This window comes from Ixodes scapularis, unplaced genomic scaffold (genome assembly GCF_016920785.2).
Source record: "Ixodes scapularis isolate PalLabHiFi unplaced genomic scaffold, ASM1692078v2 PGA_scaffold2__306_contigs__length_199485367, whole genome shotgun sequence".
In the NCBI taxonomy this organism is placed as follows: domain Eukaryota; kingdom Metazoa; phylum Arthropoda; class Arachnida; order Ixodida; family Ixodidae; genus Ixodes; species Ixodes scapularis.
In genome coordinates this window covers 108,046,143-108,071,813 of record NW_024609857.1, presented here as the reverse complement: position 1 = coordinate 108,071,813, position 25,671 = coordinate 108,046,143, and the positions used below count along the sequence as shown (strand labels likewise).

At 41.3% G+C, this 25,671-nt stretch overlaps 1 protein-coding gene across 1 annotated transcript; it reads right to left on the bottom strand.

Annotated features, from left to right (window-relative positions):
- Window positions 1-649: 649 nt before the first annotated feature.
- On the bottom strand, window positions 650-1,604 carry LOC121046461 (vicilin-like seed storage protein At2g18540; the record flags this gene model as incomplete). The annotated part of the gene is made up of 2 exons (XM_040500705.2): window positions 1,289-1,604; window positions 650-1,039 (listed from the first exon to the last, which is right to left on the bottom strand). Coding segments are annotated over exons 1-2 (522 nt in total), but the record flags the coding sequence as incomplete, so codon positions are not given.
- Window positions 1,605-25,671: the final 24,067 nt, after the last annotated feature.

Genomic DNA, 25,671 nt, shown 5'->3' with positions numbered 1-25,671 from the left:
GTGGGAGGTGGGCTGGCTTCGGGGGATATACATAACCGTTACTTGAGGAAAGATGAGGAATATGACCCTTGTGCACTGATTGTATGCAGGTCGAGCACAGTTTGAATTGGGTTAGGTCCGAGTTTGGAAATGATTGCTCTAGGGTCTCGTGACATCTGTCCGGTAGCGGTTGCAAGTCGTTTTGGAACCAGAGCCGATCACAGACTGAACATACGCTCCCAAACGGGTTGTCTCTAAACAGCCGTTGGAAAATTTTTGTTGCACCGTCAGGCTTAGCGATCCTTGCCTTTTGCTTGGCTTCCGCTTAGGCGGCGCTCACTCCTGGCTGCTCTCGGCGGCGGCGATGAGCCTCTGCTTCGGCGTCGCGCACTTCCGGGTCCTCTCGATAGCGGCTTCTGGCTTCCGCTTCGGCGGCGCTCACTCCTGGCTGCTCTCGGCGGCGGCGATGAGCCTCGGCCTCGGCGTCGCGCACTTCCGGGTCCTCTCGACGGCGGCGCTTAGATTGAGCTTCAGCAGCGCTCACTTCTGGCTGCTCTCGGCGGCGGCGATGAGCCTCTGCCTCGGCGTCGCGCACTTCCGGGTCCTCTCGATAGCGGCTTCTGGCTTCCGCTTCGGCGGCGCTCACTCCTGGCTGCTCTCGGCGGCGGCGATGAGCCTCTGCCTCGGCTTCGCGCACTTCCGGGTCCTCTCGACGGCGGCGCTTAGATTCAGCTTCAGCAGCGCTTACTTCTGGGTGCTCTCGGCGACGGCGATGAGCTTCTGCTTCGGCGTCGCGCACTTCCGGGTCCTCTCGATAGCGGCTTCTGGCTTCCGCTTCGGCGGCGCTCACTCCTGGCTGCTCTCGACGGCGGCGATGAGCTTCTGCTTCGGCGTCGCGCACTTCCGGGTCCTCTCGATAGCGGCTTCTGGCTTCCGCTTCGGCGGCGCTCACTCCTGGCTGCTCTCGACGGCGGCGATGAGCTTCTGCTTCGGCGTCGCGCACTTCAGGGTCCTCTCGACGGCGGCGCTTAGATTGAGCTTCAGCAGCGCTCACTTCTGGCTGCTCTCGGCGGCGGCGATGAGCCTCTGCCTCGGCGTCGCGCACCTCCGGGTGGTCTCGACGGTGGCGCTTAGATTCAGCTTCAGCAGCGCTTACTTCTGGCTGCTCTCGACGGCGGCGATGAGCTTCTGCTTCGGCGTCGCGCACTTCAGGGTCCTCTCGACGGCGGCGCTTAGATTGAGCTTCAGCAGCGCTCACTTCTGGCTGCTCTCGGCGGCGGCGATGAGCCTCTGCCTCGGCGTCGCGCACTTCCGGGTCTTGTCGACGGCGCCGTTTAGCTTCAGCTTCGGCGGCACGCACTGCAGGATCTTGGCGCCGGCGGCGCTGAGCCTCTGCTCGGGCAGTGCGTTTAGCAGCAGCTGCTTCATCTGACTCGCTCATTTTGTGAAAAAAGAACTGCCTGATTACGTCTCGTCGTCGTCGTCTTTGTGATATCACTCATGCTGGATCACGGCGCCGGCGGTGCTGACCCTCTGCTCGTGCAGCACGTTTAGCAGCAGCTGCTAAAGCCCCTCCATCCTGACAAAAGTGGCTGCATTGATTGTTGTGGAAATGCTCGAGACACGTGCCGTGCACCAATTCTGGGAAGAACATGGCCAGTGTAACATGGCATCTGAAATCTAGTTTGAATGTGCACTGTGCCGCCATGATCTTTCCAAAGTCTGCACGTTGCACGTGCCTTGTGCATCGACGCACCGTGCGCTACTTTTAAGAAATGAACGCACTTTAGCAGCTTTTAGCTTCTCTTTGTTCTATTATTTTTCTGCTGCAGGGTTTTTCAACCGTGCAGCAGGAAAGCCGAAGCCGGCCGAGGGATAAGAGATAAGAGTGTTTTAAAATAATTTTTCTGAGAAATGAAAATTCGGATTTGTCCGCCCTGCTCATCCTCCCTGCTCCCCTGCGTTCTCCTCTTCCCCTCGCGGGGGCCACGTGATCTCGGGGGGGGGGGGGAGGGGAGGGGGTAGTCACGTGACCCTCCCGAGGCCACGTGACCCCCCGCTGAAGTCAGGTGACCCCCTCCCCCCGAGGTCACGTGACCCCCCCCCCGAACCATACTAGACAATGAGGGGAGGAGGAGGAGGGGGAGGAGGAGGAGGGGGAGGAGGAGGAGGGCAGAGGTCCGGGGGGTCACGTGACCTCGAGGGGACGGGATCACGACCTTGGGCGGGCCGTCACGTGACTTCGGCGGGGGGAGGGGAGTCACCCCCCGGGGTCACGTGACCTTGGCGGGGGGAGGGGGGAGGAGGAGGAGCGGAGGGGGAGGAGGAGGAGGGGCGACGCCGACCCTCCCGAGGCCACGTGACCCCCCGCTGAAGTCAGGTGACCCCCTCCCCCCGAGGTCACGTGACCCCCCCGAACCATACTAGACAATGAGGGGAGGAGGAGGAGGGGGAGGAGGAGGAGGGGGAGGAGGAGGAGGGCAGAGGTCCGGGGGGTCACGTGACCTCGAGGGGACGGGATCACATGACCTTGGGCGGGCCGTCACGTGACTTCGGCGGGAGGAGGGGAGTCACCCCCCGGGGTCACGTGACCTTGGCGGGGGGAGGGGGGAGGAGGAGGAGTGGAGGGGGAGGAGGAGGAGGGGCGACGCCGACGCCGACGCCAACGCCGACGCCGCACAGGCTGGAAACGGGTCATGTGACCCCCTCCCGCCGAGGTCACGTGACCCACCCGGACCATACTACACAATGAGGGGAGGAGGAGAAGGAGGGGGAGGAAGAGGAGGAGGAGGGGAGGAGGAGGGGGAGGAGGAGGAGAGGGAGGGGCGCGGTTACGCCGACGCCGACGCCGACGGCGACGCCAACGGCGACGCCGCTCAGGCTGGAAACGGGCCCCTAAGAACTGCGCTCTAAAACAACGCAACCGCGGCCTCGTCAGCGTCGTGTGTGAATGTTGCTTTATGATTGTTGGTGCTCTCATACTGTACAAATGTTTATTCGCGGTTTGACAGAAAACTGAATGTGAAAGTGTCCATATTTGTGTGTCTGCAAGGATGACTACGGAAGCGTGGATTCTACAGCGAATCGATGGAAAGATCTTGCTCCTTGACGGCATGGCAGGGGGAGAACTTTTGAATTTTTATCATCGTGGTTTCGTTCTTTGTATTTTCTTTTCGCCGAATGTATACTTGGGTGTGGTTTGGTTGTGACGTGGAAGCAACATATTCAAATGCTGGCGCTACTTGTAGGTGCAGAACTAAATAAAAATGACTTGATTTATGAGTTAAGGTCGGAATGTCTTCGCAAGGCATGCAAGTTATAGGTTTTCACGGTTTCAACCAGCACATCAAACAAAAACAACAACAACAAGAACAAGTACACTGTGTCGCTTCTGCGTATCCTCATCGAAGCTCAGAAATGATCCGCTACAACTGGCTAGTAAGACCTATATTTTAGCGGGTCTTTGAGCTGTAGTTTGGAGTGCACGCAAGCCGGAATATGGTTCATTGACCAGTTTACTTATCCATACACTAGAGACATATTCTAACAATTTAGCTGGAGCCACTTCAGGCTCTCCAAAGAACCCCACCACACACCAGGAAGCTCTATGGAGCATAATATTAGAATTATTAAATATTATCATTCTTATTATTTTCTGTACCTGGTTTTATGTGCTTGTGCAATAAGCATTTTTATTATTATTATTATTATTATAGCGCATTCGGCACATCAAATTCAAGAATGATTTTGATGTTTGTGATCCAAAATACCAAATCGAAACACTGCAAGTGTTTTCTCTCAAATGCGGAACCACTTGAGCTGCACTTTAAAGAAGAGCATTATTTTTCTCTTTTTTTTTGCATTTTTATAACAATTTTCGATTACATTACCTTTCTTTGGATTAATATGATTTCCTCCTTTTTTGTTTTATTTCCTGCAGAAGCGGTCAAATACACATCCCGGATACTGCTTTGATGAACTGGGGCTACTGTACGGCCTCCATGGGGCAAGCTTAAAACTGACAGCTTGGAAGAGTGCTTCGGAATGTATAGACAACTGGCTTGCTTCTAATATCACGTGTCTACAAGGCTCATTTACGAAGATGAAAACAAAATACTGCTGAGGAGCACGCTGTCAACGATCACTACAGCTAGCAAGGATGGAAACTACAATGATCTTCCTAAGCGAGCAGATACTTGGCGCCCTACCTGCAACGTGGTATACCTGCAATGTGACCCTGGGCTGTAAAAAATTAGACACAGCCTCCCGGCCCTGGGCTAAGTGGCCAGCGCTGCACTCTACACCACCTTGAAAAACCTACGGCGCCAAAAATTGAAGGCCGCATCGACAGCACGAAACAAGTTGGCTACAGTTTCTCGCACCGGAAGACTGTGCTCTCACAATGAAACTCGTTATAGAAGGGCTTGCGTTTTCCTGGTGTAAATGCTGTAGAACAGAACTATGTTGTTCACCAATTGGTGATGCCCAGCCAGTTCCGACTTGTTACATATCTCATAATGAAACTACTCGCCAAAAAAAAAGACTTCCGACTTCAACGTTTGTGAATATTAACATACGAGTCAGCTCATTTTAAAACACGTGTAGCACAAGAAAATGCACAAGCATTTTCTTTTGACATGTTTGCAGCAAGATGAATGTTCGCATTAATGCTAAGAATGCTAAAAAAAAAGAAATGTAAAGCTGAAACTCTGCAATCAAAGACACTCGCTGCCAACCATCAGGGATGTCAGGAAGCGAGCTCAGACCAAGCAAGAGTATGTCTGACACCTGTGATGATGAACCCAATGTGAGTTCGAGCTGAAGCATGTGTTAGACTGCAGTGAAAACATTCAACTGAGAAACCTTTGTTGCAAGATGACAACAATATCATAAGTGTCAGCGCAACAGCTACAAAAAAAAGCTAATGGGTCAGGGCTAAACAAATCATTCCCTGTACGGCCAGCAACATGCTTGCGCTTCATCCTCATGCAAAGGCCACTGTTGTCTGAAAACGGTCAATCTGTGTGTGTGTGTGCAGATATTCGGTGTCCTTGTGGCAGTATTTTGGTTATCTTGTGGTGCTACAGCGTAGCGTAAATGCCAACATGCTGCACAGATATTGTGTGTCTCGGTGTCACAAAATCTACAGCATCTAAGATGCATGTGTATAAATGTTTTTTCAAGACGAATATTTTCAGAACTTATGGATACCAGGAGGCTCGTTTCGCAGTGTTCAAAGATGACCAATTTGTTATTTACGTCTTTTTTCTGTAATGTAAATGCAAGCAACTTTGAATATGAAGCTTCCATGCCCAATTTTGTTTGTGTACAAATCTTGTTTTTAGCCGCCCTATCTGTGTCGCTTCACAGACTCGGTACCGTCGGAGTACATCAGCGTATAGGGCAGCGCCCGGGTATTACGGTAATTTTTTGCAAGTATAAAGTTTTAACATTATGACATTGCCAAAAAATAGGTCACAGGTGATTTTTTGATGTAGTAACCAGATAGGTTGCTTGCTGCAAAACAAGTACCATATTTGAACAGACAGAGTTCATTGAATTGCTGAACATATACAGGTTTATCGCAGGTCTAAGAAAAATTTGTCAAAATCTGTGCAATACATTTTTCCAACCAGCAGATCACAATTTTAGAATGTTATTACTTTTGTACTTGTCTGGCAATTTGGGTCCCGTTGCTGTTGCATCAGGTGTCCTTAAGAGTAGTGTACTCGGGCATCTATTGTTTCTAATATATGTCAATGACCTACCATCATCAATTAAGTCGACAATTAGGCTCTTCGCTGATGCTTGAGTTATTTACCCGAAAATTATAACCTATAGTGATCACAATATTGTCTAAGATGATTTAGTTAGAATACCATCATGGTGTTCCCTATGGCAGATGAGCATTAACACATGTAAATGCAAAGAAATGTCCGTAATTAAATCCTCCACTAAAACACTAACCCAGTACTCGTTACTTTCACAACCACTAGAACACTCATTGTCGTACAAGTATTTTGGGCGTGTATTTTACATATTCATCATGGATTGAGAAATAACAAATAGCGCACTAAAACACTTGGTTTGTGAAAAAGCCATTTGTATGAGAAATTTCTTGTGTTCAATAAACACATGAATCATAAGATATATAATAACCCTAGAAGACATATATGATAACTATATAATATAAATAAGAACCATATAAGCAACTTTTTACGAGTATCTTCTGTGTTCTTATATACATCATATAGTTCTTATATGGTTCTTATAGGGCTCTTATGTGTTCTTATATGATTCATATGTGTTTATTTGACACAGAAATGTCTCATAAAAAGGAGATTTTTCACTAGGGATCCAGCTCCCATTAAGACAAAACTACTCGCATACAAAATATTCATCCTCCCAACATTACAATATGCAAGCATAATTTGGAATCCACACCTAAGTTACCTAATCTCGAGGCTCGAACCTTCAGAACAAAGCAGCCAGATTTATATTCAGTGATCATTTATCCGAAACTAGTGTCTCCGCCTTAATAGCTAGCATAAATCTTCCTAATCTAGAAAGAAGACGAAAAATAGCCCGATTGTGTTGTTTTCAAGATGTATATTACTCAGATTCCGATTTTCAATTACTTAGTGCTGGGCTGCCAATTTTATATCGTCCATATTAGATAATTCGTGCAAGATTGAATCATTTCAGTGCCATACTTACACTTTCCTCTTTTCTTCCTTAGTACTTTGCAACACTGACTGGTACAAACTACCTGACCATATTGTAACTGAGAGACATCCCATTTCAATTAAAAAGAGGTGCATCAATTTATGTAACTGAACCTTGATTTGTAAACCTGCATCATAACAATAACATGGTAATAAGCGTTTTTCTTTTTTGTGTGCGACAGTTGTCTTGTTGGTGTCTATTTTTAATGTTTAACTAATTTTTTGTCTTTTATTTTTGAATCTCCCCTGATATAATGCGCCTTTGGGGGCCTTTGAGGTAAATAAAATAAAATAGAATGAATGCCTCTGCATCATTAATCCAATTGTTACTATAGTTTATTTTATCTGGTCCTACTACTTCGATTATTGCCATTTCATAGGGATTCTTTTTTTTATACAACTCCCATGTCGTTCAGAGATAATTACATCACCCAGTTTATCGTTTAAAAAGATAACACATCTGTCTCAAGATATCACATTCATGTATTTCACTACAATAATTGTAGGTTATAATAATTTTCCTGCGTTCGAAAATTTGTTCGTTAAATCACTCGGCGTTCACAGCTCTTATGTTAGCTCATAAAAAATAAATAGTGCGGAACCCCGCCTTTCTACGATGTAAGAGCAACGCGCGAAGTCTTCAGCTCAGCCCTATAGCGCGGCGCTCGTCAGCCTGCTGCCGTGACGTCATTGGAGGCGTGTGCTGGCCTTCTCCTATAGGTTGTGTTGGGCATACCCTCGCCTCCGTACCCTCCCCGCCTCCTCCTCAAGAGCTGCGCCCTAATTCTGCGTTACAGAAATTTGTAAACGTCTTTATTTTTTTTTTTCATTCTTTGCTTACTCTTCTTTTGTGAAAACAGCCCTTCCCAAGTGGATACGAGCGCCAGCTCGAGTACCTTGTGACGCCTGAACGTTGGCAGCAGCACCTGCTGGCAAGGTCGGTATCAAAGCCGTCGCGGTGATATAGGAGCCCCCCGCGGACAATCATGATGTGTGTCTCGTCCTCTTGGCGAAATTCTTTTACGCCTGCACCTTCGTTTATGACGGACGGCGCGTTCACGAGCTGAACATCAGCCTCTATATCAGCTTCTTCGAACTCTATTTTCCTTTTCAAGCGCGCCTCCGGCGCATCCGGGTCCAAACCTCCGGAATCACCCTTGAACTCACCTTTGAGCCTCAAGAATTCTTCATAGACGTCGGGTGTTATAAGCGTGTCAATTCCCTCTGCCAGCTCATTTGTCACCGTGTCGTACTGGTCACAGCCAGCATGCAAAGGCACCTACATCAGGTCCCCAGTCACCGACTGACCAAAGGCACCGCGGAGAAGAATGGGCCCCGAGGCTTCCTAGTTTCTAGTGTGAATTACGCTCCTTCTGGTCAAAGTGATATCTGCACCCAAGTCTAACACTCTCCAGAATTCGTTTTGCTCAGACACGAGAGAAACGAACTAGAGCCGGAACTCAAATCAAATAATAGCAGATCAAGTTTTATTTGTTGTCACATCTCCTTACATGACAACAGGGGACTTAGGACAAAAGCTGCTGGGTAGCTGCTTGACGAAGGTTCCAGCCCCCGTGCAGTTCGGGACAGAAAAAAAGGTAAAAAAACTAGAAATAAAAGAAAACTAAATATTCCATAAATGTAGACACATTTTATATTAATGTTAGGTATAATAAACACTCTAGGCAAAAAAAATACCCGAGAAAAAACTACGAGAGCGGTCAGCAAATACATAAAGAAAGCTCACAGGATAAAACAACGCCAGTATTCAAACAGTTATAAAGAAAAAATCAAATTTACTTACCCTTTATGTGAGAGTGCCTCTAAATTTTTACTCTTTTTTACAGAGCGCTTAGTATGATAAACAAATTGAAATGAAGCGACTCATTATTAAGATAATTTGTGTTGGGTACACGGTTTACCTAGGGCTGATTTTGCCTAAGGATGCGCAGGATAATGCAAGGTTTAGGTTACCTAAGTGAAAGTAATGACAGTTGTTTTGCTGAACAGCTCCACGTTGTTAAAAGTTTGAAAGCATATATTTGATGAATTGTTATTTCTGTTAGGACCTTAAACAATGATGCAGTGGGATGGAGAGAGGGAACAGAAGATATTGCACGTACAGCCCTTTTTTGTAAAAGGTTCAACTTTGTCGGGTTTGTTTTGGTTGTGGTGCACCAAATAACGTTAAGGTAATTTAAATGGGAACAAACTAACTAATTATAAATGATTAATTTAACACGAGTAGGAAGTATTGTTTCAAACTTTGTTATAAGGCCAACGCTCTTTGATAGCTTTGCTTGGATATAGTTATATGAGCATTCCAGCTCATGTCTTGTGAAAACAACACAACCAGTATTTTAATACAGTTTTGAAATTGAATTTGTTCATTATCGATTTTAAGACAAAATGGGTCGTGTACCCTTTTATTTCTAGGTTTAAACAGAATAGCCTTGGTCTTACTTCAGCTTAACTTTAATTAGTTGTTGAGCGTCCAGGCAGTAATTTGTTTTAACACTTTTTGCAGTGCGGAAATGGAAGTGCGGATATGGTCATGGGAATCAAAATACTGGTATCGTCCACGTAAATTACCAGTTTTACATAAGTGTTTTGAGCCACGTTTACGATGTCGTTGATGTACAAAATAAATAAAAGGGCCCTAATATGCTGCCCTGGGGAAGTCCCGAAGCTATGGCTAACCTATCTGATTAAAAATTTGGAAAAGACACGTACTGATTTTCATTAAATAAGTAGGATTTCAAAATATCAAACGCTATGCCTATTATTCCATAAAATGGGAATTTGGCAAGTAAAATGTCATGACTAATGGAATCAAATGCTTTTGAGTAATCGAGAAAAACATCCAATGCTGTCTTCTTTTCGTCGAATGCTTTTACAATCAGCTCTTTTTTGACTGAGCAATGCTATTTCGGTGGATTGATGCTTACGAAATCCAAATTGTGATTCAGATATGAATCACAATCTCGGATATCAAGATGAGTTAGGAGTCTTTGATGTAGATGTTTCGTAAGTGGTTTGGAAAGACAGGAAGTATTGAAATGGGCCTACAGTTGCTTATGTCGAACATATCACCGTCTGTATGTAGGACACTAGCGATATAGACCTGCATTTTAAGTGGAAAAAATCCGGTTTCAAGCGCAAGGTTATATATATGTGCCAGGTACGGTGGAATCTAATCACTAACGTATTTTATTGGTTTTATCTGCATGTTATCGGCATCAATACTTTTAGTATATTTAAGATTTGTGATAGTTGAGGAAACTTCCGCCTCATCAGTGGGGAAGGAAATAATTGTTTTCGTCCGCGAGAATTTTATGAACTCTAGGGCTTTTTATACAGAAAGATGACACACACGTTGACGTACCAACATTTACAAAGAGATTATTAAACGCGTTTGCCATGGTGACGTCTGTCACTTGAGCGCCGCTTACGGTTACTTCACGAGGTACCTTTTGGGGTGGCTCATGATTTATTAAAGATCTCAATTTCTTCCACAATATATCATGATTCAATATTTCCAATGGATCAAAAAGTATGTTGTTATAGTCGCGCTTAGCAGTTCTTAGCTTCCTCGTTAGTTTATTTCGATACGTTTCAAAGGCTACAAATCTACTTTTTTCTCCGTTAAAAAATGCTAAAATAAACAAATAAATATATGGTTCAAATGTAACAATACACAAAAGACAAAATATAACTGTTACGTAAGAACGTTCTTTTTGGTGTGTCTTCGCGCCAAGAATTGCTGCTCCGGCGCAGGCGCAAGGAATGGGCAATCACCCCCGGGCAGTCCTCTCATGACGGAAAGACAAACAGCGCACAGTAAACGGGGACCATAGGAAGTGCAAACAGGACAAGCGCTGACTCTCAACTGAACTTTAATCACATGAAAAAAAAACAGCGACCCCGCCCACGTTACATGATACATTCACCACGTGTCCAAAAAAACAATCTCTTTACCACTTAAGCCCAGTGACGTTTGGCTTACGCAGTTGGCACCTGCTTCGATAATTGCATGCGCCTCTAAAATTTTTCTGTTCACTTTGTCCCTTTCATTGCCAATGATACCAGTCTTACTGAAGATAGGTTTGCACCCACATTCATGGCAATGCAATGGCAGATGCCCCCCTACAGCTCCCACCCCTGATCGCAACGGGAAGTATTGCTCCCGCAGTTTGTGATTAACACATCTGCCCGTCTGACCGACGTAGGCTTTTCCACATGTTAGTGGAATAGTGTACACAACTCCCACCTTGCAAACAACATATTGATTTTCATGCTCCAGCGAGCAAGCGTTTCCTTTGTCCTTCTTATCGCCAACTTTCGCGCATAGCTGCGCCAGCTTACACAGAGCGGAAAACACCAATGGCACATCGTACCTCAAGGCAACTTTTTTCAAGTTGAGTGAAATTTTATGGAGATACGGTATTACGAGCGGTCTCTTATTTGGCCTTTCCCTCTGGGCACGGGGTTCCGCCTTCAGTTTTTTTAGCAAATTATCCGCAACGCTCATTAAAAGTACGATGTGCCATTAATGTTTTCCGCTCCGTGTAAGCTGACGCAACTATGCGCGAGAGTTGGCGATAAGAAGGACTAAGGACACGCTTGCTCGGCGAAGCATGAAAATCAGTATGTTGTTTGCAAGGTGGCAGTTGTGTACACAATTCCACTAACATGTGGAGAAACCTACGTCGGTCAGACGGGCAGATGTGCTAATCACAGACTGCGGGAGCATGACTTGTCGTTGCGATCAGTGGTGGGAGCTGTAGGGGGCATCAGCCACTGCATTGCCATGGATGTGGGTGCAAACCTATCTTCAGTAAGACTGGTATCATTGGAAATGGAAGGGACAGAGTGAATCGAGAAATTTTAGAGCCGCATGCAATTATCAAAGCAGGCGCCAACTGCGTAAGTCAAACGTCACTGGGCTTAAGTAGTAAAGAGCTTGCTTTTTGGACACGTAGTGAATGTATCATGTGACGTGGGCAGGGTTGCTCTTTTCTTTGTTTTGTTTTCATGTGAGTAAAGTTCAGTTGAGAGTCAGCGCTTGTCCTGTTTGCACTTCCTTTAGACCCCATTCACTGTGCGCTGTTTGCCTTTTTGTCAGTATGAACCAACTAACCCACATCGCCCCCTTTATTCAGTCCTCTCATCATAGTAAATGAACTACAGTGACATCCCTCTCTCCTGTCCCAATTGACTTGGTCCGGAAGAACAGGTGAATGTTTTTCCCCATGCCATCTAGACTTGACCGGGGAAGAGGGCGGACTTGCAACATGAGATCCTCCTGCCGTTGATACGTTGGGGTGGCCCGGAGTCCTACTTGACCTGGACGACCATCCACCGTCAGCTCACGGAGCCGCCTGGACGTCGTCCACACCGCCAGCCTCGCCTCCTTCCTCTGATCGTCTTCGCTTCCCTAGGCCTGCCTGCGTCTCTTCTTGGGAATAAACAACTATAACAGAAATTTCCACTTCCAAAAGACTTCACAATTTAAACGAAAGCAACAATAAAATATTCGACGCAGAAAATATAAAATTTAGCCAAGATAACCTCACGAATTTAAAAAGATACTTAATGCGGCTTTGTAGTTTCTCAGGAAGTCTTTCAGCTTGAATTGTGCATTCTTACAGCATAAAACTGCAAGTTTTAATCACCGCTTCCATAAGCTTTAAGCCTAGAATGCATGCAAGACGCTTGTGTGCAGAATCAACGAAATTCTGGATAATTTGGTGATTTAGAAATTATGGACAAAATTTTGATGATTTGACGTGACTGGGAAAAAAGGAGACGTAGTGTTTTTGTTACACTTGCGCGAGGGTGGCTGTGCCAGCCCAGGAACATTTTCTACGTTACAAAATCGGGTTTTCGATGCGTCCAAGTGGAAATATGAAAAACTAAAAATATAGTGACAAATTTTCCTCATAACAAACTTGACCCAAGTTTTTTATTGCTTCGTGTTTTTTTTTATTACGCATAATAATTATTGGTAATACACGAACGCAGCGCATACATTATTTTAATTGAAGTCGCATTGTCGAACTGGGCGCTGGCCGGCCCAGCTTAACTGTGTGCATACTTCATGAGCTCACATTTTCATATTTTATATGAACACTGCGCCAATAAAATAACTTTCCAAAAGGAAAGTAATGCACCTGCTTCCTTTGAAACATTGCGTTGTTGTAGTTTGTTAAACGTGTACACTCTAGGACAAAAACAAATTCTTCATGGCATTTGACAGCGTGTATATAAAGCCCGGTAGAGCGAACATCCCAACACATCACCGAAGTAGAACTCTCTCAACTGCTGCAATAATGTTCGTCGTATTTTATGCGGTACTCACTCTTGTGGGCTTGCATTCCTGTTACGCGACGGTCACGTACCCTGAAAGAAATCCAGCGCTTGGCAAGTATCAGGACGAATCAGAGGTTTGCATGAATTAGCTATTAATGTTTTCTTAACGCTGTACACGCTTGTTAATGCTCATTGTAAAAGCGTTGTTTAGACTGTTTAAAAAGTAAATTCGCCAGATTGGTGAAATTTATTAGAAAATATTTTATTTGACGAAAAATAATAATAGCTCCGACAACCTATCACGTGCTCTCTATTTCGAATAGAGCATTCAAGACATGTCATATTATGTGGCATAATTTTAGGATGTCTCTTGTGAATACACCTGAGTACAACTTAAAAGTAAATCAGGTAATTTGTTTGTGACGAGAGTCTTCTTTCTATAGGCAAAGTACCCACCCCCTCCCCCACCCCAACCATACGCATTCCGTGCGCTCCCTATATAGTAGAACTGACAGATCAAAAACGCACGACGTTGCCCGTCTCGATGATATTAATATTGCTCTGCAGATTACGAGGACCCGACATTAGCTGAGAAGAACGTTGAAGAACGAACGACGACGCAAAATATCAGAAGATAACAAGCCATGCCCTGAATTTCTTAAGAGATCTATGAACATAATTTATGTGTCTTTTTTTGAGCCTGTGTAAGCGCCACAACGGACGCGCCCTTGATTTCGCAGTTGCCAAGCATTAGACTACTCGCACCAGCGAGCATAAACGCTTAAGCGAAGCTTTAGATAACGATATTGTCGCACAATAGTTGGTGAAGGGCACCCGTGTTTGTTACACGATACAGAACTAAAACGCCGATATTTTCCAGTGGAAAGTTAAGTTACTCGGCCTAGATTCAGCTCAATATTCTCTTTCGTATAAATAATAATATGGTCACTTATTTATTTGTTGGGGATATGATTAAAGATTGCAATTCAAAATATAAAAATGCCGCTACCGCTTGTAAGACATGTCAATAAATTTACGATGGTTTCAAAGGTGCTGCTAGTAGTGAACGTAACTCCTTGAGACGATTTGTTCACTATATGCATCACGTGCATTTAGATTTTTTCTTTGAACGAAGCAATAGCTCTGGTGCTATATGCTTATTACAACTTATTGGACTAATATACAAACTTACGTTTGCTTTTTGCTTCCTGATTTCATTTAGTGCTTCCCACTAGCCGAGTCCTGGTATGTTGTGTACCGAAACTACGAGTTTGATCCAGTTCTTGGGGGCACGGAGAAGTGCGTGAGCGATTTTGAAACCCGTCCAGAAGTAAACGGTGCATTCCCAACTGTATTTAAAATTGGAAATGAAACTGTGTAAGTACGAGTTCTTAAAATAAATACAGGGGATCTGAGGAACTTTCATGCATCGTAAATTTCGACATGAACCATGTCTCAAGGTTGGCCCGTGGAAGCAAGAGGCTGTGCGCAAGCAAATGATTGTGCGCAGATACGAGTGGGTTGGGGATGCGCTTTTGGACTAGGATAACTTCCAGTGCTGTACTTGTATAATGACATATTCAAGATATAAAATAACCGAGTACGGCTTTCCAGAATGTTTTTGGTATTGTTAAATCACTGCCATGCATTCTCAGTAAAATAGAGCAGTCTCTGCTATGTCAGTTTATGCGAGCTGTTTTTTTGTTGTGAATGCTCCATAGCCTTTTTAATGCACTCGAGGCATTGCTACGCAAAGCGTGGAGGCCGTGTGTGTGTCTCATTATAGAGTAAACTAAAAATAACCGATGTGAGATATCTAAATTAAACTTTTAAGAAAATCACTCTTTTCCTTAGTATTCATCACCTATTTCTATATCGACAATGTAAAATTTTACCACTGTTCTATACTGATTCAACTACCAAAAATTACTTGCTCGATGCAGCTAAAGGTATATACTTGGAAAATTGTATGCTCTATTCTTGTACAACTCGACCTGTTTAACTTCTAATAACTATGCCCTAGTCGATTCAATTCCACATTTAATGCTTCCGTTTTTGCTGGAATAATATTACCAATAGTCATATTAAAGTAGTAATTTAAGCTGGTTGGTCATTCGACATGGTAAAGCAGCGCTCCGTGTTCCGTGCCCTGTTTTACCAATACTAATAGTTGAAAATATCGAATAGTAATATAGTTTTCATACATAAAAATACGTTGAATGCTTTGGAAGCTTCGAATTTCGAACTATACTGATATGGCATCTCGCCTTTCAATGTTTAACTCTAATCGTCCTATCCAATATCAAGAGTGCAAAGTACATCAAATCAACACTGAAATTAGGCAATAAATGTAAGTTTCTTTCTAAGCTAATTAAAGTTATAATGCTTACACAAACAGAACCAATTTGTAATCGGTTGATAACACGTTTTAGGAGAAACACGTTTGGCAAATAATCCAATTATTTAAAATGCTCAATTAGTGAGGGTCGCCAAAAATTAATTTTAGTAAAGCAGACATATTGCTTAGCAAAGAATTCTAAATGATATCCCTAAATAAAACTAAAAGTGTGTAGTTGTGTTGCGTTCGCACGATATTTTTGTCGCTTTGCTTTTATATATACGTAAATTAGCGGAATGACTCCAACGCGTGAAAGATTTGAGGTGGTTAATTTTAACATAATACATTGTAGTGGCCTTCTTGTGAACTTCGCTCTCAAGATGCATATTTGCTAAAGTTTGCAAATTTATATTAACTTTAATTGTCAGATCTGACTGACTGATAACGGTTGCGTTAGAACTACGACAGAGTTTTCTTAATTTTTATCTGGTGCAGATAAAATAATGTTTTTTTCTTCTGCGCCTTGTCTTTGTCCAGAAAAACACTGGTGACTCTTGACTCAACCGAGGGATATACAGCCAAAAACGTTCTGTATATCCGACCTGTTGAAGGTAAGCGAAAATTCCGGGTTACTCTGTATTTCGGTGTCAACTAACATGTGATTACCTTGTGTATGCTCAAATAACCCTAAACCTCATGGGAACATATTGGACGTAAATTTAATTTTAAGATCAGAACGCATGCTGATATCAGTATGCATTTTGGGCAGCACACTTTTGCGTTTATCTTTATTTCCAATTTTAATTTAAAAATGAATTGAAAGGCGCGTTAGAAAATTAAGAGATATCGCTCTTAATTTACCTAACATCCTCGTCGGATGCTGAACACAACGTATCGTTTCGACGGAGATAATGATCCTTAGAAATTTTTACGAAAAAATTATTTTTCGGCCTAAGCATTTGGAAATGATGTTTGCTGAACAGAATGTTCCTTGTATCTATGAGTTTCTGTACGAGTGTGAACACTTTTAATAGATTTACATGTACTACGATATATTTTTCTGATTGTTGAAGTATTTTTAAAATGGTGTTTTTTTATGCTTAGGAAATAGCTCTGTCCTGTTATACGTCGCTTACTTGGACTGCAAGAAATGTGTTCTTCTCCGAAACGTCTATGTAGACGGTAAGATTTACAGTTTGTTTCAAGGAGAACGCGTACTCATATGAAGTCCTTTGTAGTTTTCTAACGCATAGTTTAGATTTACGGGAGAAAAAAGACTATAAATTAATCTATACTTCTTTTGTCAGTTAACTCGTTTCACAATATTTTTAAACACGCTATACGGTCAAATCCTTTGCTTCTCTTTTAGTATTTTTGCAGGCAGTGCCAATTTTAGGAGTCTGTTGTGTATTGCAGCCTCTCTTGGTCACCACATGGTCGCAGAGAGGAACAAAAAAAAGTGGATAAATTTTGGCTCAGTTTTCATTTTTCAATAGCTTTTATAAGTCGCTTTATTATTCACAGTTTGTTGTTGCACTAAATTATTTATTAAATTAATCGGGATTTTCTGAATCAATACTTTCCTTGCAGATGCTGCTTGTTCCCTTCTTGTTCCTAAGAGCGAACTTGGTCATCAATCCGTCTGTTGTGATTTTGTTTTCGACCTTCTTTGCGGTGCAGGAGAGAAATACATCATGTATGACGACAGCTGCAAATGATGTGCCAACTTGCATTGGATAGGTGGTGGTTTTTGTAGTCGTTCTTGAAATGAAAAAAAAAATATTTTTTTTGAAAAGCGAGTTTTCCAAGAAATTAAATGTAACCATGTGCGGGGGGTTTGCACAATAAAGCATATTTTATTATTTCAATACAACGGTCACTGTTTTATTTTATGTGCCGTCCATCAATATTATTATAATAACTCAGAGTGTGCCTCGGGCATGCAAATAGATCATCCACATCCAGGATACAGAAACCTATATATCTTGAAGAGGATTGAACCGCATCTCCTAAAACTTTTAAAAGGCAGCCAACGCGTCCTTACTTCACATAACTTCAATATGCCGGACTAAGTAGGATTGGTACTCTTCAAAATATACAACAAGCGCATACCCACGTGACACTGCCTTAATTTATTCCAATAAACACCTGCATCCATCTAGACGCTTCTAAAAAAAACAATTAATATATCTTTGGTTTAGAACTTGTGGTGTATATTAAACTTCGATCTGGCGATTGTACTAATGATGCCGATCAAGCCCGTTAGGAATTGTTTTACAAACACAAGACGCGCCATCATTAACAGGAAAAAGAAAACATCCTATGTGAAATTTTGGTAAGGGTTGAATTTCTCAAACTTTTTGGCGACTCAGAACACTTTACAAATAAAACTAATAATTGAAAACAGATCCTTAAGGTTTCTAATATGTTGACATGAGGGTAAATTGAAGACGATGTTTCTTAACAAAATCTAAAAAACTACTGCTCGAACTTTTGAAATCCTTTTTGTGTTCACTAAAAAGTGTTTTCACAATAGCGGCCCCGCTTTCCTGTGAACTTTGCAACCGTAGAGATTGCGACACTGATTTGATTGAGAGACAATACCTGTTCATGAAACAATTTGCGAGCTTTGGATGGAGACAATCTGGTATTAGCATCGCATCAGCTCTGTCTCTCACCGGGACTGGTGTTTTATTTATGTTTACTTCAAGGCAAACATTTCGACGCGGGTCCTGGTGTTCTGCTGTGTACAGATGTGACAGGGCCTGGTGTTCTTTGTGTGTACAGCAGAGCTGAAATTTAGACCTTGGCCAGGTGTGTTGGTGTATGCTGGCGTGACCGGGACTGGTGTTTCTGGCGTATGCACCAAAGCGGAAATTCAGGCGCAGTTCTGATATTCTTGTGTATCCAGGCTTGGTCTGACGTGACCAGGTTCAATGTTTTGATGTGATTCCAGCCAGTGTGTCCTGGCGTAATCCCGGCCTGCTCACACAGTCATTATAGCATGTTGCTACTTAGGCCGAGACTAAGGTATGAAAACAAATGTTAAACGTAGAAGGGACAGAAACAGAGAAAAAGAGACATCTGAAACGCGGCTAAAATATTTAATCAGTACCACATCCTTATATACGCAAAAGCCCAAGGCAACCAAAAGCACAGCTTGCACTTTGCTAGAACACAATACACCAGGACGCACAAAGGAAAAGCCAGAACAGAACAAAGGGATGCCTCCTCAACGAACGAAAAAGCTACGGCAAACCTGGCGAATTCGGGCTAATCCTCTACAGTTACAAAGAGAAAAGGTATATGCTTTGTGGAACATGTGACACTATACAAGCGAACAACATTAACCCCGAACATGAATAGAAAGACCAAGACCCTCAAAAACGATTTATAACTGGGAATAAACCTCTTGAAGTCATGGATGAAGAAAGAATAAACAAATAATACTGGGAGAACACAACCACATCTATCATGGAAGATTAAAGATGTTGTTGTGTGGTCCCAGTGTTAAATGTTTATTCTTCCTTCATCCATCACTTGGACCAACACGCTTTTTTCCGAAGCAAACCTCTTCAATACGGACAGTTACCCGGCTGCGCTTGAATTACAGTAGAAGTGGTTGAAGCACGACTTAGTGTAATTCGAAAAGGAAATAAATAAAAAGAATATTTTTTTTGTGGATTTGAATATAACGTCTATGGCGTTCCTTGGAAATGGTGAGGTAGCCGGAATGTCATTCATAAACGCACATGAATTTGCTAGATTGTAGTAGATTAGTCAAGGCGTTCGATCAATTTGTCAATATCAACTCGGTCGCTAAATATGATAGCGTTAAAAGCGCGAATGGCGAGGAGGCAAATATTGTTTCGCAAGCAAAGCTGCCCATTCATCCCACCAAAACACTGAAACAAATCAGAGTCAAGATTTATCGTTATTTCTTAAACCGCAAAACAAAAAGAACAATTTGAATTTAGTCTACATAAGACAAAACTAGAAAACCTTTGAAAATATTTTCTTCGACCAACCTACTAGAATAAATGTTCTAGGTCAGAATCCCTAGTATTATGCGCAGTACTCAGGTCTTAAAGGCAAATAAACCAATGTGGGACATAATTCCTACGTATTAACTAAATTTAATAAAGCATCAAGTAACTTTATTCCCACAAGAGTTTAATTGAGCATTATAGTCTTTATTTTCTTTATGAAAATGCATGCGCACTGTTGAAATATTTTTCTGTTTTATATTGCATCCGATCCACATTCTGAGTTAGATACCAGCGTAATTAAATTTATTAATTAGTGTACTAGCCATAAAAAGACGTACTGCAAATCTAAGCGAGCATTAAAAATAATTGAATATAAACTTTTAATGGCGTTGAAGATTCGAAATTTCTAGCTGCTAAACACCTTGATTTAACAGCTACAAAAACTACAAAGGCTCAAGCGCTCACTACACATTTTTTATAAACATCATTTCGAATTTAGACACAGCTCTATTGTACTATCACACATGCACAAAATATAATTTTGAATATTTCAACAAATATTTGTAGACGCTAAAGTGTGTTTTTCACCACACTTAATTATTTTACTAGAACAGCTGTCGAAAACACAAACTCAATTTTGACTTTTTCGTGCTGAAAAGCACGAAAAAAATAAATCTTTAAATAAGTGCTGTGTTTGTTCCACTGCCAAAGGTGCAGCTGGTGGCTCAATCTCTAGCAAAAGCTTAAAGATATCCGCCACTCGTAAAGTTACTGATGCATTATGAAAAGAGTTAGATCTAACGACTCTCGAATCATGTTTATGTATTTCATTCCGGCAGATTAGTTGAGCTGTGAAACTCTCTAGGGGTATTATTATTATTCTACGTCTACTCCTTAGTTAGGAATATCATTCGTGTGCTTGTCTTTTGAAGCTGAGACGTATTTAGTGCCCCTTGTGCGAAATAGTCACTTTCTGTTCGTATTTTTCTATAACAAAGTGTTCCACATTGTCACGTTCTTCAGTTAGATTTTCTGGGTTGCTATTCGCATATGAATATTGGCACATCATGCTTGTAACCAAAGACTGAAGGTCATTTTACATTGGCACGTCTACTCCCGGTAATTATTTGAATATTGTATGAGGAGCAAAACAATAGAGCTTCAAGAACTGCTGATATTATTATTTATCGTCGTTTTTATTTATTTTTCTACTAGGTAATTCTAGCGCGTTGTTAAAATGAATGCTTAGAAGCGAAAGAATGAAAACATAAAAGATGTCCGCGGACGACCATACTCTTTAAAATTGCAATGACGTTTTGAAAGAGCGTGGCCGTCCGTGTACGTCTCTTATGTTTTATTTGTTCGTTTTTAAGCATTTATTTAATCGCTTGAATAACAGTAATGACATATGACATTTCAGTTAAAAAATCAGGCGGTTTGCCAACGGCTGCGTCGATTACCTTGCGGACACACATAATGACCTGGCACGAATTAGCACGTGGTGCGGTGAATGACTTTCGACTCTTAGCCACGACAAAATAACGTATATTATTCATTCGAAAAAAATATTATTATTGATTCATTCTTTCTAAGCTGCGTTGTGATTGACACCATATCATCGTATAAGTACATTGGCGTTCACGTGGTTTTCTCGCTTTCATGGATTCACCACATTGACATCGTTACAACTGAATTATGACGCACCCTTTGATAATTAAAACGCAAGCACAAATCAGCGCCTTCTCAACTAAAAAGAAACTGGCCTATATAACCTCCGTCTTCCTGAATTAAAATATGTCTCATCCATAAGACATCCTTCACAAGCCTCTGTCGCCCATTACTTTTAGCAATTCAAAACCGTGCAGTTTGAATTATTACAAAATATTCCTACCACGTCAGTGTAACCAAACTTAACGATACCCTACAGTGGCAATTACTATCTGATCGCAAACTAACCTCTCAAATCTGCCTGTTACATCAAAAAAGAAAAAAAGAAAACACGTCCACATGACAGCCTCCTTGTGCCTCCTAACAGGATATCATCTCGCCACAATCACGGTCGTTCCATCAAACGTATAACAACAAAACACCCGTCTTTAACGCCTCATTTTTCTCAGACTATTACCATATTTTAAAAACCTACAAAATATTATTTATTTCAGACCTATCCACTTTTCTCCAGTTATTCAGCTTAAACTTCTGGTAAACACCACTGTCCTACTAGGTTTTCACTGCAGGCAATTCTCATCAGTATTTATTTTGCGTTTTTTTTGTATTTTAGTGTTGTATTATATTTCCCCAGATTCTCCTCATGTAATGTCCCATCGTCATTTTGCGGAGAAATGAATTCAATGAAAATGTTGCTGTGCATTCACCAAGGGCCTGAAACATAAGCAACAGTTGTCAATGTTTTATCAATACTTTTGAACTAAACTGAGAACCTTAATCAATATTGCGACTTTCGAACGTCGTTTATACGCTTGAAGACGTCGTCTTTCCTATAATAACTATATTTTTATGAGAAATTAGAAATACGTTTTTTCGTTGAGGAATTTTACCTTTATACATTATGTCGGGTGACAAAAAAAGACAACCCCTTTGTATCCGGGAATGTTTCTGCAACATGAGTTTATTTGCAGATGAATATAAACTGCATATTTTACGTCTGTATAACAGGATACTGCCTCATTTCTAGAGCAACCCTTGCGAAGGCAGTGTTGCCAACGGCCTTTGGCAACACATTTGTTCTTGGACAAATGTATATGTTGCGCTTTAACGACCATCGTCGAATGATTGAATCGTTGAACCGATGAATACCTTGAGTGGGGACTCCAGTAAACTAAGAATGTTGTGTGAGATCAATAGGCCACTAAAAGGTTTCTTCGTCGTTCCTCGAGCTTTTTATATTGCTGCTATACTTCGCTCGCTGATGAGCGTACGTATGTCCAACACCCTGCTCCAACTTCTGACTTTTCTGGTAAGTGACGAAGCTTAAGACATTAGTAGCGATTGAAATAATGTATCGTGTTAAATAAAATCAAAAGCGCTAAATTATAATTTATAACACGCTGCCGAACATATAAACCATGTAGTTAATGCGGCAGGGTCTAAGGGTCTTTTAAAAGCTCGTGTCTCTCCGTTTCCCTCCCTCCTCCCCCCCCCCAAAAAAAAAAATATATATATATACATATATATATATTCTAAGGTTTCCGAAAGAATGGTGGCGATGCCGTGTTGCAACCTTCTGTACACTGCAACAAATAAGATTTCGAAGAAATCCCTTTTAAAATATTGTTACATTTTAGCGAGTTGCTGAACACTTTGAGGTGCTTTTGGAATTTTGTTTTTAAACTGCCGTTTTCTTGTTAACTTTACCTTATTGCAAAAACTATGTTTGCACATTTTAAATTTTAAAAACAATGAGAGCTGGAAGGATGGATATTTTTGAATGAGAAAATAAAGAATTATAATACGTTTCTTCATATTCAGTTAAATACCATGGTTTACCCACCCCGTCTTGAAAATCGAATGTGCCACAACAAAAGGTCGTGCTTGGAAATATTTAGAGGTGACCCGTTCCACACCCTCTAGTAATGATGCACAAAATATGAATATGAGTACATTTTTAGAATCATGGTAAATTACCAATACCTGACGAAAGAGGACAAGTGCTGTGCGTTTGCTCTAATGATATAGTGCTGGTAATTTGCAAGTATAACATTTCACCGTAAGTGGAGTGAACATCCATGACGTGGCCAAATACGAATACCTATGTTAAGGCAGGCAGAATAAAACACAATGTTTTCTCAGTGAGCTTCACTACCAATTAGACTATTGTGTGTTTCTAGGTGGGAGACTGCTTCCAATATACTATTGATGGATAAAACTGATTAACAGGCGCAGACTTCTTACAGGTGGCCTGCTTAAATCGTGCTTTTACATGTTCTTATTTGCAGACTTGTACCGTACGCATTACAAGTAATCAAATTACTTGTAATCCATTACTTTTTGGAGTAATTTTGAAGTCAGTTGATTACTTTTATTAGGCAGTAATCAGAAGAGTAATTTGATTACTTTTTGAAGGAATAAAATTACTTCTAACCGTTACTAATTTTCCACGCCCCCCCCCACAAATATTTTTTTTTCTGAAATGACAAAAATAAAATTTGCATATTTTTTTTAACGGAAAAAATAAAGATTTACGTGGAGCTGTACGAAACGAGGTCAACCCCTTTGTATTTACAATTTCTGTAAGATGTCCGTTTTTTTTGTGCTGGGACTGGGAGTGGGAAGCCCCAGGAAAGCCCCAGTGCATGACAAAGGCCATTCAGGGCGAAGTTTGAGGGAGCAGAATGTAGCTTTGTAAGTCATTCGTCCAAACTATCCCCTTCACGCACACACACACCGAAAATAAAAAAAAAACAAAAAAACAAACAAAAAACAATCCTGCTTACGGTACCTAATAGCAGCCCGTAGGAAAACCAGAACCCAGGAATATCTAAAGCGGATGCAAAATATAACAAAGCCAGTTCAAATACACGTCAAGATCCCGTATTTTCCCTACGTGGTCTTTGTGACAAGCAAGGTTTCGAGTTGAGAAATGGTCGAGGCGATCTCTTCCGCTAATGGGTACTACGCATGATCCGTTACAAATCCTGGAGCTGCTGCTCTTTTGTATAACATGCCAGTTCATCCACATGTGAATAATATCTCGGAAAGGGCGTGTGTTTGCGAAAGAGAATAAGAGCATTTCGGTGTCCAGTACAAGAAAATATATAAAGCAAGAAAACAAAATACCTTTTATTTGGAACCAGAGATTCCAAGAAGGTGCAACGACCACGAAGAGGGAACCCGTCTTTTCTTTTTCAGTACTTCTGAAAATGTGAAATGTAGGTTGGAAGTAGTTCATTGTTATGAACTATAAATATTTAAGTCTTCACACAATAAAGTAATCGGAAAATTAACGGTTACTTCTTAAAGTAATATGCAATTACTTTTGCTGTCGAGTAATCAAATAATCTAATCGAATACTTTTAGCCAAGAGTAATAGTAATTGTAATCGATTAATTTTTTAGTACCGTGTACAAAACTGCAAGTTATTTGTTATGACACTTTACGAATAGGATATGCACCGAGGACTGCGCGTGTTACACATACTTATTCTACATTCCAGTTGGTAATATCATGTTACGTTGCCGAATCTAGGGATTGTGGAGTTAAACTTACCTTTAGCTGGTCAAGTGAGCAAAATTTTAGAGCAGCTTTGTGTTATGTTAGTCAACCGTTACTGGTTCCAGTCACAAACCGGTGTGATTTTTTTAAAGATTGCTTATAATCTAGATCACACAGATATCTCAGCATTTCGATGCACGTAGAGGTAAGATGTAGAAATCAGGCGCTAAGCTCTCGGCGTGTTATCAATAGTAAGAATATGTGTTGCATTTGTTTTGCAAGACATCAACATAAATTTGTTTGTAATATTAAACTCTTCTATTACTGTTCAAATAGTTTAATTTATGGTTTATTTACAGAAGTAAATACACAAAAAGTAACATGTTTAACCGCGGCGGAGCTTAGATAAGAACTAGTTGTTCATTTCTTATAACCGTATTTCAAGGTATTTAAGCTATGATTGCACTCCAGATATTTTATGATGTTTGGTTCTGGTCATTCCAAATACAAATTCCAAGAAAGAAGTTGTCGAATTTTATAATTTATTCGTAAATTATTTTCCCATTCAGCACCATACACAACTTGGCAAACTAACTACGGTTGTAACTCCAATGATCATCTTTATTAAGAAAGTAACTTAATTTGAAATTTTATTATCTAAAATATCCGAACGATAAATAGACATATGCAAGTGACAAAAGACTACAATAGTAAGGACCTTTCGTTGGATGTGTGTAAGTATTTTGACGTCTAATGTGGAAAACTTAAATTTATTCACTCCCAAAATAATTTTTATTCGTTGCTGGGTGTGTTCAGATAAGGGCGGTCACAGGGCTGTCATAATCATCTTTTGTTTTAAATTGCGTATTTTTAGGTAGAACGACAATCCAGACAACAGGACGAACCTTACGTTTGCAAGGCATTATAATGTTTTTGCCAAAGAAGTGTGCTTGTGAGAGGAGGTGGAAAACGCTTCTGAAAATTTGCGCGTAGTCAAAAATTTGAAGACCCCAAGAGATAAAAATACAACTACTTACGACCTAGGTATTGATATCTGTGAAGCACGACAGCTATTTTATTAGAGTTAGTAAAATCGATTCTTCATTCGCTTGTATTTTACTAAAATATAATGACAAAAGTGTCATCGAGTATAATT